The sequence below is a fragment of the Dendrobates tinctorius genome, unplaced genomic scaffold (genome assembly GCF_039654945.1).
Source record: "Dendrobates tinctorius isolate UK_male_01 unplaced genomic scaffold, ASM3965494v1 ptg000014l, whole genome shotgun sequence".
NCBI classification, from domain to species: domain Eukaryota; kingdom Metazoa; phylum Chordata; class Amphibia; order Anura; family Dendrobatidae; genus Dendrobates; species Dendrobates tinctorius.
In genome coordinates, this window is record NW_027361682.1 from 1,921,627 (window position 1) to 1,936,179 (window position 14,553).

Genomic DNA, 14,553 nt, shown 5'->3' on the forward strand with positions numbered 1-14,553 from the left:
CACACTCCAAAGACATACTGATAGGGAATGTAGATTGTGAGCCCCATCGGGGACAGTGATGAAAATGTGTGCAAACTGTAAAGCGCTGCGGAATATGTTAGCGCTATATAAAAATAAAGAATATTATTATTAGTTATCTAGAGCAAATTCCCCAATTTTTCCCCAACCTCCTATACTATGCCAGATGAAGAAAAAAGCGACTGTGTCGCCCTGCACAGTGACAGGACTTCTCCTCCCCACACTGAAAACAGTTTTCTCAAAAATATCCTTTAATTAGCCCCTACAGTAATAGTATCCCACATTCTGGACACTGTGTCCACCCACTCTCCATATTGCCCCCATCGTCATCCATAATAGTATAATGCAGCCCCATAGCAGTATAGTGCACCCCATAGTATAATGCAGCCCCATGGTATTATATTTCACCCCATAATATAATGTACCCCTTGACCTCGGTAGTTGTGCCCCTGGTTGTCATACTTCAGATGGACCCATTTAAATGAAGCAGGAATTGACATTTTGGGGCATTATGCTGCATATGGACATAGTCAGAAAACCATATATTCAGCAATACTGGAGTGCTGATATACTCTACAGCACACGGGTATTTCGTATGGTCATGAGAAGGACCAGATCTGATGAGATCCAAAAATATTTGCATTATAGTGATAATGTGTACAACTCCCATAGGGACATCTCTATAGATGAATCTCTGATACATTTCAAAGGGAGGCTACAATTCTGACAATACATGCCCAGTAACAGGGCCAGATATGGAAATAAACTGTACAAGCTGTGCAAGAGTACCTCAGGGTACACCCACAGGTTTAGGGTCTATGAAGTGAAATACATCAGCTTTGACCACCCCCCAGAATGCAATGTTCCCTGTCCTGGGGTGAGTGGGAAAATTGTGTGGGAATTGCTGCTCCCACAGTTGGAATAAGGGTTATCACCTCTACATAGATAACTTTTACACCAGCATCCCACTCTTCAAGACCCACCGTGCAAAAAAAAGAGAGGCCCTCCTAAGCCGCTAATTGGGCAACTGCGGAGAAAGGGCGACAACATGCTGGTAATCAAGTATAGTGACGAGGGCTGTCCTAATCTTAACCGTGACAGTAGCGCCCCTGTAACTGTCCGAGGTACTACACCTGAAGTCTCAAAGCCAGGTTATATCCTGGATTATAATAAGTTCATGGGGGGGGTATTGATCTCTCAGATCAGATACTTAAACTGTACAGTGCCCTACGAAAAGCTAAAGTGTGGTAAAAAAAAAATTGGCTGTGCACGTCGTACAGATGGCATTGTACAATGCTTTTGTGCTGTTTCGATGTGCAGGCAATATGGGGACCTTCCTCTAGTTTCACGAGGTAGTCATCAAGGCCCTAATGTTTGGCTTTCAGGAAGGGGAGTTTTCCATTACTACTGAAACTGATGGTGCCTATATAGTTCCAGGTCAACCTTTAAATACGAAAGGACCCAATTTACCATTGTAAAACCTGGCCTTTGCATTAAGGATTGCCTCAAAGTGTACCACACTTCCATAAATGTAAAAAATTTGTTTTTACACTGATGACACAACAGTTTTATAATCTGATTCACGCCGCACAACATACACATACCATCATATTACAAATTCATACACCAGTACAACCAAAAGCATTGTAATCATTATTATAACTATGCCTCTAGATAAATTCCTTAAGGGGTGTAGTTTCCAAAATGGGGTTGCTTGTAGGGGGGTTTCCACTGCTTAGGTACATCAGGGGCTCTACAAACACAACATGACGCCCTCATTAAAGTCTGCATTCCAAAATGACACTTCTTCCCTTCCAAGCCATGTCATGCGCTGAAACAGTAGCTTTCCCCCACATATGGGGTATCCGGGTACTTGGGAGAAATTGCACAACAATTTTTGGGGTGTTGGAGCATGCTGCACCAGGCTTAGCGTAAAATGGCGGCGCAAGCTGTGACCCACCTTTCATACAGGATGGGTCAAGTGTTGTGCCGGCTAATTACAGCCATGCCAATATTTGGCATGTCTGTGATGGCTCTGAAAGTGCCCACTGCCTAAAAGCTTGTTGATTGGCTGTGCTGCAGCCTTTCAACAAACTTTATTCGGCACGTATTCAGAGTTTCAGAGTTCGGCACCTTCCGGTACGAACTCCGAACTTTACAGATTGGTTTTGCTCATCACTGTTCAGATACTGTTATACCATGCCCGATGAAGAAACCTAAGAAGTCTTGAAAGCTTGCTTTGTAACAATTTTCTTTTTGTTAGCTATTTAAAAGGTATAACTAGACGCTTATTATTTTGTTTTTTCCACTGAGAGCTATTTTTTTGTATTACTTTATACATAGAGACCACACTGATGTCAGTTTGTCTGCATGTTATTGCTGACCTCTCTATATTTATTCCACTATTTTTACCCACTGGAGGTATCGGATCCGCCCCATTTGGAACAGGAAACCCTACAGGAAAGATAAAAGGGGCGGTCCGCCTTTCCTCCTCAGTTTTGGTTTCCTGTTCCAAACGGAGCCATGATATCCTTCAGGAAGAATACCTGGGCCATGCATGCCGCCTGTGCAGTCTCCATGGGAACGGCAGGGGCTGCGGTCCGGAGGCAGCGTCGGGGGAGATTCCGTTAGACGGCTCCCCCCTCTGGTGAATGGAGGGTGATGACGGGGTCCGGGGAGGGCCGCCCCGTCTCACCCAGGAGCGCGCCGGTAGGCACCAGGATGCACCGCTGCGGTAAGAGCGCCTGTGGCGAAGAAGGCGGTGGCGGTGCATGGAGAGTGGGGGCCGCACATCAAAGCGGCGCGGTAGCCGGCCGGCGCAGAGTCTCCTGACCCCCCGGAAGTAATGGTTGAACTTCCGGGGCGGGATGGCTGAGAGCGCATCGGCGCATGCGCGCGGTGATCCCAGGGAGGAGGAGCAACTTCCGGTGGGGCGGCAGAGAGAAAAAAAAAAAAAAAAGGGGGCAAACTATTTAAACAGCGCCGCAGCTGAGCGGCGATGCAGCAATGTCGTCCCCAACGGAAGCGCACGCTCCAGCTGGGGATTCTGCAGGAGGTAGCTCCACCAGGGACCGCAACACCAGGATGGACACCGGCCGCAGGAATGAAGCAGGAGAATCAAGGCCTAGGACGGGATCTCAGCCATCTGATCCGGTAATATAAGGCTTCACTGGGTGAGTGTGCAAAGTATATACTCTGCCTACTAAGCTGACCTCTCCTCCCCCCCCCCCCCCCCCCCCCGCCTTGGTGTCCCCTTCTAGACAAAGAAAAAGGATAAATCTAAGCATAAAGAATGTGCGTTATGCTCTGAACCTCTCCCTGACTCCTACCCTAAGAAGCTCTGTAAGCAGTGCACCAGAGAGACAAAGCAGGGGGCCGCATTGTCAACAAAAGACATTAGAGCTATAATCAGGGAGGAGATACAGGCTATTAACCGGGGTCCAACATTCCGAAGGGAAAATAGAAATTAAGAAATCAGACCCACCTGTAGGGGGTAGATTACGTTTCTTTTATTCAAAATGGGAACAAATATCCTCAAACCCATGGATCTTGGGTATTATTAAAGAAGGAATGAAAATAGAATTCCTTCAAGACCCTTATGATTTCTTTATCCTAACCCGCCTTAACTCTATAGCCCAACAAAAGGCCCTCGAGGAAGAAATTCGGAGCCTACTATGCAAGGGGGTTTTAGTGGAGGTCCCAGAGGGACAGGGAGGTAGAGGCTTCTACTCTCCTTTATTTTTAATTTCCAAACCAGATGGTACGTTTAGAACAATTATTAATTTAAGGAAGCTTAATACGTTTATAAAAAATTATAAGTTTAAGATGGAATCAATCAGATCCACCATAAAGCTTCTCTTTCCAAACTGTGTGATGGCGGGGATTGACTTAAAAGATGCTTACTATCATCTTCCTATCCATAATAGATACCAAAAATATCTAAGGGTCGCAGTGGTGTTCGAAGGCAAGGTCCGTCATTTTCAATACACAGCCATGCCTTTCGGCCTCTCTACAGCGCCAAGAATCTTCACCAAGGTGATGGCAGAGGTGATGGCCTATCTTCGTCAAAAAGATACTTTAATCGAACCTTACTTAGACGACTTCCTAATAATCGGGAACTCGGATACCCAATGTACCGAATGAGTGGCTGATGCAATCTCATCTTTGCAGGACCTAGGCTGGATCATCAATATACAGAAGTCCAGGCTCGTTCCGCAATCCCTCCAGATGTTTTTAGGGTTCCAATTGAACTCCATAACCCAGAAATGTCTACTTCCTCAGGTAAAGATTGCACTAACAAAAGAGAAAGTAGAGGCAGCCATAGATAGACCACGCATGTCTGAGAGGGGCAATGTCGCTATTGGGGTCGCTAGATTCCTGTGCCCCTGCAGTCCGGTGGGCCCATTATCATGTCCGCACACTTCAGCATCAGATCCTCCAGGAGGAGAGGCGACATGGTGGTCACCTCGAGAGCAAGATAACCCTAACTCAGGAGGTCTTGACTTCTCTAGAATGGTGGTTAGATGATGACCATCTATCCTCAGGAGTCCCATGGGTTATAGTACCATCTTGTATCCTAACCACCGACGCTAGCCCCCAAGGCTGGGGAGCCCATATGGGGAATAGCTTTTGTCAAGGAAGATTGAATAGAGAGGAAGGAGAATACTCGTCTAATTTAAAAGAACTGACAGCAGTATACTATGCTCTAGATCATTTCCTTCCACAGCTCCAACAGAAACATGTCAGGATCCTGTCGGACAACACCACCACAGTGGCCTACATAAACAGACAAGGAGGTACTCGATCAGAGACTCTGATGTCTTCTGCGGCAAGAATCTTAAGCTTAGCCGAAAGCTATTTGTTGTCCCTCTCGGCTCTTCATATCAGAGGAGAGAACAACCAAGAAGCAGATTTCTTAAGCCGACACACACTTCGGCAAGGGGAGTGGTGCCTCAGTCGCCAAATCTTCCAGGACATAGTAGCTCTATGGGGGCATCCTCAAGTGGACCTCTTTGCCACAAGGGAGAACAGACAGACAAAGACCTTTGCTTCCCTGTCTCCAGCAGATCACCCAGACATACTGGATGCCCTCCAGGCCTCATGGAAGTTCAAGCTGGCATACGCCTTCCCTCCATTGATTCTCCTACCACAAGTGATTCGGAAAATCAGAGAGGACAAGGCGAGAGTAATCCTGATAGCACCATTCTGGCCCAAGAGACCGTGGTTCTCGTGGCTACGAATTATGTCAGTGACAGATCCTTGGGTTCTCCCCTCAAATCCCAACCTACTCTCCCAAGGCCCTTTCTTCCACCCTCAAGTGGACAACTTACACTTGACGGCGTGGAACTTGAAAGGCACCTATTAAGATCAAGAGGCTTTTCGGAATCATTAATTACTACGCTCCTACAGAGCAGGAAGCAGTCCACGACCCAAATTTATAAAAGAATATGGAAGAAATTCCTACAGTTTCATACAGCATCTCATACAGCAGAAGTCCCGATAGTTCCTAACTTGAAATTCCTACAAAAAGGGAAGGAGTTGGGCTTGGCAGTAAACACACTGAAAGTACAGGTGTCTGCGTTGGGGGCGCTGTATGGCCATAATATAGCAGGCAATAAGTGGATATCACGATTCATTACAGCGTGAGAAAGAATAACTCCGGTTCACATACCTACAAAATCCCTACATGGGACTTAAACCTGGTGTTAGACGCCCTGACAGAAGAACCTTTTGAGCCGATAGATACGATATCCCTTAAATATTTATCATTTAAGACGGCCCTCTTGGTAGCACTGACATCCGCTAGGAGAGTGGGTGATATCCAGGCCCTGTCCATAGATCCACCCTTTTTACAGGTATACCAAGATAGATTAATATTAAAGCCAGACCCCTCATACCTGCCTAAGGTATCAACAAAGTACCATAGGTCTCAGGAGATACTCCTCCCAACCTTCTTTGAAGATCCCTCCACTCCGGAAGAGCAGAAATTCCACACTTTGGACTTCAGAAGAACTGTCCTAAAGTATATTGAAAGGTCCGAGAGCTGGAGGCAGTGTAGGGCTCTCTTCATTTCTTTTCAGGGCTGTAAAAAAGGGTATGGAGTCACAAAGAGCACCATTTCCCGATGGATCAGGGATGCCATTCGTTTAGCCTACTCTACAAAAAATGAAGATCCTCCGGAAGGCATCAGAGCACATTCCACCAGAGCAATGGCGGCCTCCTGGGCGGAGAGGGGAGACGTTCCAATTGAAACCATATGTAAGGCGGCAATTAGGTCATCCCCTTCTACCTTCTATAGACACTATAGACTTGACCTTTCGTCTACTTCTGACCTAAGCTTTGGCAGGACTGTCCTTAGCACGGTGGTCCCACCCAGGTGATGGTCTCTGGAATCTCTCCAGTGGGTGCTGTCGTGGCGAAGGGTAAAAAGCCGGATTACTTACCGGTAATGCTCTTTTAATGAGTCCACGACAGCACCCGCTCACTTCCCTCCCTGCTAGAAATATCAATATTAAAAGTATATCGGCTAAAGTTGGATAAGTAAAGTTACAAATACAAGACATTGCCTAATCCTTGGCGGTCCTCCTGGTACTCTGAAATGCAAAACTGAGGAGGAAAGGCGGACCGCCCCTTTTATCTTTCCTGTAGGGTTTCCTGTTCCAAATGGGGCGGATCCGATACCTCCAGTGGGTGCTGTCGTGGACTCATTAAAAGAGCATTACCGGTAAGTAATCCGGCTTATTGCTATCTTTGTATGCCGTGAGACGAGATAGTCAAGGAGTCAGGAAGATACGTCATAAATAGAAAAAAAGAGACAAAGATGTAGTCAGGTAAAGTTCTGAGGTCAGAATACCAGGATGATAGTAGATCAGAGCAGAAGGGGCTAAACAGACAAGGTCCATAGTCAGGCAACAAAATACCAACAGATAAGGCACAGCCACAAACCACACAGTAGCTGAACATACGTCTGGCAGAGATCTGGGAGAAACGGCTCCGTTCAATAGCCTGGCAATCACTTGGGATTGTGATTCCATGGAGACAGCTAATGCCTCCCAGTCTCAGATTGGACGGCCGAGCTGACAGCTCAGCATGCCCCTGCTCCAGACTGGCAGACTGGATGACTGAGCTGTGAGTAACTGTATACCAAAAATACTGAGGGTTGGAACCATAGCAATCGTCCTTCCCCCTTCTGCCCTTTTTTTTGTTTTTCTTTGTTTCCAGTTCCACTCTACTACCTGTACTGGAAACAAAAGGAGGAGTACTTCAAAATGGTTCATAAATAGTAAGAAAGTAGTAATGAATTGGTTAAATTAATTAAAAGTACCGAAGTTGAGCATGTAACAAAAAATAGGTGGCTGAGGAGCACCTGATAGACAAAGAACCTGCAATAATTGTGTACAGCCAAGAAAAGGTACAAAAGTACTATATATGATTGTATAGAAATAGACGTAAAAGACAAGTTGTTTAAAAATTAACACTAGAGAGCAACAAACACATCAGGAGGGGACACTAGTACATTAGAATGATGGTGTAAGATCAATGTATACAAATAAGTACATAATGGGAGAACAATGTCATTCAGCCAATAACATACAAGCCCAAGTAATAGTGGTATATAGCGAGGTAAAGCTAGAGTTTGTGAATAAGGGCTGCAAATATGAAGAGAAAAAGTAAAGGACTAATACTTGTCCACATGTTCCTCATGCCTGGATGGCGTGAACACCAAAGCGTGTTTCGGCACTAGCCTTCGTCAGGGGGTGTCATCAAACCAGTAGAGAGAACTATTTAACCTCCCGTGAGCCAATCAGAACTGCTCTGTCACGATATATCATTGCCGAAAATGGAGCAGTCACTGGACAGCTTCAGAAGGCAAACACACCCTGCTCCGCATCATCGGGGGTGGAATGGGTCACGTGACTGCAAACCCGACATTGTCAGTGATGAGGGCAGGGAGGGTGAGATGTGAGCCACACCATGCACAGATATAGACTCAGAGAATGTGCTGGCCTGATGTAGATCAGCGCTTGCGCACAGGCAAGATAGAGACTTAGTGAAAAATGCCCAGGCAGGAGGAATGCGGCAAGAAAGCAGATTGGAATCGGAGATGAAGAATCAGGGCTGAGAAACGGGAACTAAAACCCTCTTGTATACATGTGACAGTGTGCACTGAGGATCACGTTTGGATTAGTTTTTACATACAGACTACAATGATGTCAGTTTGTCTGTGTGTTATTGCTGTTCGCTTTATATTTAATCCTTTAATATCTCTCTTTGTATGGTCTTTTCAATATTTCCCCCCCCTTTTCCCTCCCAGTCCCACTCTACCTCCTATACTGGGTAACTCCTGTATATGGGGTTAATATCCTCCACATCCTCCCTCTTTTCTGTACATCCTGGCATTTCTGACCCTGTGCACATATGACCACAGGGTCAGTTAAATTGGCCGCTCTGTGTTCACTCCTATACTGTTGTGTTTATTATTTTTTAGTGATTGTGACAGGGTCACTGGCACTGTATGTTAGGGGAGATATGTGTCACGGAGATTGCTTTCCTCCGTGATCTGGAAACCCATAAGTTTTTGTTTTTTTTTGTTTTTTTTTATTGCATTCTATGTGCTGAAGGAGCTAAGCGGCCATGTTATGGTCAGATTTTTAGGTGAGTAGGTAAAGAGATGGGTGGGACGCCTACTTAGCATATCTCCACCTCAAGGGTGTGACTGGGGAAATAAATGTCCTGCCAGATTTTTTTTTTAACTGTGTTGTGTGGAGTCAAGGAAGTCTCCATACTGAAGCTCCTGTGAAAGCTGCCATATGTGTTGTCCAAGAGGTGCTGGACAGGACCGTGTATAAACTGTTTATTTTCTTTTGAGCCAAAAAGGCTGGTTTTCTGTTACCATTTGGGGTGTCTTGACTTATGATACAATAACCCATCCAGGGTCTTTAACCCCTTGTGTGCCTGTGTCTACCTCGAGGAGCAGCTAATTGAGCCAACCATCCACAAGTGGTGCTTCGGATGCAGGCAAACGTTCCAGAAAGAAGAGTAACACCTGTGGACAAATCGTATGTCCTGGATTAAGGCAGCTACAGAGATGGAACAGCGGTTGGACAAAATGTAGGAGCTACTCAAGCACCTTATCCTGAGCCAGCAGCAATAGCACCAGGTACAGTAGGAAACTAATAATTTCCTAATATAACAGCTTCAACAACAGCAAAGGCAGATGGAGCTCCTGGCTGGAGATGTCCGCAGCAGAGAAACCGCCCCTCCCCCACATCAAGATGATGACTCCTGTGTCCGAAAAGCAGTAAGATTAGACATGCAAAAGATGAACCAAGGGGATGATAGAGGCATTTTTTACTGTTTTTGAATGGGTTGCAGAGCGGGAGAAGCTGCCTCTGGAGCAGAGGGCACGGAGGTGCTGGCCCCCTATCTGACAGGTGAACCCCAGAAAGCCTATTTTGACTTGACCTTGCAGGATGCCCGGTAATGTTCCAAGTTGAAAACGAATATATTGGCATGCTTTAGGGGTCACTATGTCAGAGCCCAAAAGGTTCATCACAGAATGCGGATGACCTGATGGGCCTTGAAGAAAGGCATCAGGTGGTCGAGAGGTCCCTGAGGAAGCCAGGGACTATTGATTGGTCATATACAGTGCCTACAAGTAGTATTCAACCCCCTGCAGATTTAGCAGGTTTGATAAGATGCAAATAAGTTAGAGCCTTCAAACTTCACACAACAGCAGGATTTATTAACAGATGCATAAATCTTACAAACCAAAAAATTATGTTGCTCAGTTAAATTTTAATACATTTTAAACATAAAAGTGTGGGTCAATTATTATTCAACCCCTAGGTTTAATATTTTGTGGAATAACCCTTGTTTGCAATTACAGCTAATAATCGTCTTTTATAAGACCTGATCAGGCCGGCACAGGTCTCTGGAGTTATCTTGGCCCACTCCTCCATGCAGATCTTCTCCAAGTTATCTAGGTTCTTTGGGTGTCTCATGTGGACTTTAATCTTGAGCTCCTTCCACAAGTTTTCAATTGGGTTAAGGTCAGGAGACTGACTAGGCCACTCCAACACCTTGATTTTTTGCCTCTTGAACCAGGCCTTGGTTTTCTTGGCTGTGTGCTTTGGGTCGTTGTCTTGTTGGAAGATGAAATGACGACCCATCTTAAGATCCTTGATGGAGGAGCGGAGGTTATTGGCCAAAATCTCCAGGTAGGCCGTGCTATCCATCTTCCCATGGATGCGGACCAGATGGCCAGGCCCCTTGGCTGAGAAACAGCCCCACAGCATGATGCTGCCACCACCATGCTTGACTGTAGGGATGGTATTCTTGGGGTCGTATGCAGTGCCATCCAGTCTCCAAACGTCACGTGTGTGGTTGGCACTAAAGATCTCGATCTTGGTCTCATCAGACCAGAGAACCTTGAACCAGTCTGTCTCAGAGTCCTCCAAGTGATCATGAGCAAACTGTAGACGAGCCTTGACATGACGCTTTGAAAGTAAAGGTACCTTACGGGCTCGTCTGGAACGGAGACCATTGCGGTGGAGTACGTTACTTATGGTATTGACTGAAACCAATGTCCCCACTGCCTTGAGATCTTCCCGGAGCTCCTTCCTTGTTGTCCTTGGGTTAGCCTTGACTCTTCGGACAAGCCTGGCCTCGGCACGGGAGGAAACTTTCAAAGGCGGTCCAGGCCGTGGAAGGCTAACAGTAGTTCCATAAGCCTTCCACTTCCGGATGATGCTCCCAACAGTGGAGACAGGTAGGCCCAACTCCTTGGAAAGGGTTTTGTACCCCTTGCCAGCCTTGTGACCCTCCACGATCTTGTCTCTGATGGCCTTGGAATGCTCCTTTGTCTTTCCCATGTTGACCATGTATGAGTGCTGTTCACAAGTTTGGGGAGGGTCTTAAATAGTCAGAAAAGGCTGGAAAAAGAGATAATTAATCCAAACATGTGAAGCTCATTGTTCTTTGTGCCTGAAATACTTCTTAATACTTTAGGGGAACCAAACAGAATTCTGGTGGTTTGAGGGGTTGAATAATAAATGACCCTCTGAATAAACTTTTCACAATTTAAAAAAAAATTAAACAAAGAAATAACATTCTTTTTTGCTGCAGTGCATTTCACACTTCCAGGCTGATCTACAGTCCAAATGTCACAATGCCAAGTTAATTCCGAATGTGTAAACCTGCTAAATCTGCAGGGGGTTGAATACTACTTGTAGGCACTGTATATATTGTCTCCATTATAGGAGGATATCTGTATATATTTTTTCCTATGGTCCCATAGCTGTGTCATAAGCTACCTGTGGTGTGTAGTCCTCAATTTGCGTTTGTATCTTCATTGTTCTATTTTTTATTATTAATATATTGAATAAAGATGGATTGAAATTTATTTGAACTTGGCGTATACTTCCATTACTGCTCATATTATGCCTACCCAGCCTTCAGTGTGGACTATCAGCCAGTAGAGGGGCCGTAGTCATGCCCTTTGGCCATAAATGGAGTACTGGTATCAGGACTCTTAGATTCTGGGAGTTGATCCCAGGGAAACGTGGGGTTACGCTGTATTCACGGGGATGCCAAAGACTATCCTGTTTCCAGAGTGTTGATTAAAACGAGCCGTAGTTCGGAGTTCCATGAGGTCGGGGTAGTCAGAGACTTAGTACACCCTATGATAATTGGGCGGGACTTCAGCCTATTCAGGGACCTGTGGGGAAAAGCAGGGTTGCCCAGCGGGGAAAAGCAGGACCCAACGCCACCCTGAAGAATCCTCGTCACAGTCGAAGGTGGAGGAGTTCCCCTTGTGTGTCCTAGCTGGTGATGAGGACAAAACGGTGACCAGTGAGGCCAAGGTTCCGAGGCTGGGGGTTTCTGGGGAAAATTTTGGATCTGCTCAAATGCGTGATTTTACCCTAAAAGGGGTCTTTGAAAATGTCTGTGATTGATGGAGTTGCTCAAGAGCCAGGGGCTGACACGAGGTACTCACACTTTGCTGTCAGTAGCAAATTGCTGTATAGAATGACTACACTAAGGGGAGGTGAGATAGTGATGCAACTTTTGGTTCCAGGGTCATACCAGTGGAGGGTTCTAGATATGGCCCATTTGCATGTTTTGGGGGGACATCTGGGGTGGATAAAACGCAGGGGAGAATAATGCAGAGGTTCTACTGGCTGGGATGTTAATGGGAGAACCTGAATTATTGTAGGTCCTGCTCCACCTGCAAGATAACCACTCCCTCTGTGCACTTCCAAAGTCCTCTAGTCCCAATACTGGTAATAGTGATCCTGTTTGAGCCAACTGCCATAGACGTAGTAGATCCTTTAATTAAGTCTGCACAAGAGCACTAATATATCCTTTTGGTCATGGACTATGCGACCTGGTACCCTGAAGCAGTACCCCTGAGGAACTCTTCGGCGAAGAGTATCGCCTGGGAACTTGTCCATATTTTTGCTAGAACAGGACTGCCAAAGGAGATTCTGACAGACCAGGGAACCTCCTTCATGAGCAAAGTAATGAAAACTCTGTAGGGTCCTCCAGATTGCCCAACCGTGAACCTCCGTGTACCAACCACAAACCGACGGCCTAGTAGAGCACTTCAATAAATCCTTGAAAACTATGCTCATAAAGGTCATTAAGAAGGACGGTCGAGACGGGGCCTACCTGCTTCCATTTGTGCTCTTTCCCATCAGAGAAGTTCCCCAGGCCTCTACTGACTTCTTGCCATTCGAGCTCCTGTATGGTCGACATTCGCAAGGGATCCTGGAAATCGCCAAGGAAACGTGGGAAGATGGACACCAAGGAAACAATGGAAAGGACACCATTGTAGGCATTTACTACAGGCCGCCTGTGCAAGCTGAAGATATGGATGAACTCTTTATGCATCAAATGGCCAAGTTCTCCAAAAAATATGACATAGTTGTCATGGGAGATTTCAACTATCCAGACATTTGTTGGGAATCTCTCTCAGGCAAAACTAACAGGTCAAGGAAATTCTTATCCTCTCTTGCTGACAACTTTATCTTCCAAAAGGTAAATGAGAAAACAAGGGGAACTGCTACCTTGGATCTAATCCTTATAAACAGGGAGGAAATGGTTGAGGAGGTAAAAGTGGCTGGGACCCTAGGAGGTAGCGACCATGCTATTTTAGAATTTTGGATAACTAGAGGCGGAAGACCTGTGAAGACTCAGACGTCAAGGTTAGATTTCAGAAAGGCAGATTTTAAGGGATTCAGAAAGAGAATTGGAGGGATCCAATGGCTGGATATCCTTAAAGACAAAAATGTCCAGGAAGGATGGGAAATCTTGAAAAATGAAATTCTCAAAGCACAGTTGTTAACAATTCCGAAAAGAGGGAAGAATAGGAAGCATTTAAGGAAACCAGGATGGATGAACACAGAACTTAAGCACATGCTAAAAAGGAAGAAAAAAATGTTTATAAAATGGAAAGAGGGAGGCATATCTAAAGAAGAATATAATGCTGTCTGCAGAACCTGCAGGGCACAAATCAGATTAGCTAAAGCTGAAAATGAATTGAGGCTTGCAAGAGATGTCAAAAGCAATAATAAAGGATTTTGGGGATATGTCAAAAGTAAAAGAAAAGTCAAAGATGCTATAGGATTTTTACAGGATGAAAATGATGAAATGGTAAGACAGGATGTTGAGAAGGCTGAACTTTTAAATTCCTATTTTGCATCTGTTTTCTCTCAGAAAGGAAATGTAACATCAACTGTTATTCACTGTCCTATTAAGGGAATAGAAGAATCCAGGATATCTATAAACAGAAAGATAGTGAGGAAACACTTAGCTAACCTAAATGAATTCAAGTCTCCAGGTCCAGATGAATTACACCCCAGAGTACTGAAGGAGATAGCAGAAGAAATTTTTGAACCCCTCTCCATAATCTTTGAAAATTCTTGGAGAACAGGAGAAGTGCCAGAAGACTGGAGAAGAGCAAATGTTGTTCCTATCTTCAAAAAGGGGAAGAAGGTGGACCCAGGCAACTATAGGCCGGTGAGTCTGACTTCTATACCAGGAAAGATCTTTGAACAAATTATTAAACAACATGTATGTGAATACCTGGATAAGAATGAAGTGATTAAACAGAGTCAGCATGGGTTTGTAACTAATAAGTCATGTCAGACTAATTTAATTTCCTTCTATGACGGTATTACTGATTGGGTGGATCAAGGAAATGCTGTAGATATAGTATATCTTGACTTCAGCAAAGCATTTGACAAAGTCTCTCATACAATCCTTATTGAAAAAATGACTAAGTATGGAATGGACAAGGCAACTGTTAGGTGGATTCATAACTGGCTTAGTGATCGGACCCAAAGAGTGGTCGTAAATGGCTGCACATCCAGTTGGAAGAATGTCTCAAGTGGGGTACCACAGGGCTCTGTCCTGGGCCCTGTATTGTTCAACATCTTTATCAACGATTTAGATGAAGGAATTGAGGGTAAACTGATTAAATTTGCTGATGACACAAAGCTAGGAGGGATAGCTAATACTAGAGAAGAGAGA

General features: G+C 45.1%; 2 protein-coding genes across 2 annotated transcripts in view; both read left to right on the plus strand.

Annotated features, from left to right (window-relative positions):
- The window catches only part of LOC141073435 (uncharacterized), a 77,947-nt gene that overhangs the window by 10,885 nt on the left and 52,509 nt on the right, over window positions 1-14,553 (plus strand). The gene's annotated exons all lie outside the window — the stretch shown is intronic.
- LOC141074096 (uncharacterized) lies at window positions 3,752-9,695 on the plus strand. The gene is made up of 2 exons (XM_073561624.1): window positions 3,752-4,299; window positions 4,745-9,695. The coding sequence occupies exons 1-2, from the start codon at window positions 4,284-4,286 to the stop codon at window positions 5,662-5,664; spliced, it is 936 nt and encodes a 311-aa protein (XP_073417725.1). The 5' UTR covers window positions 3,752-4,283; the 3' UTR covers window positions 5,665-9,695.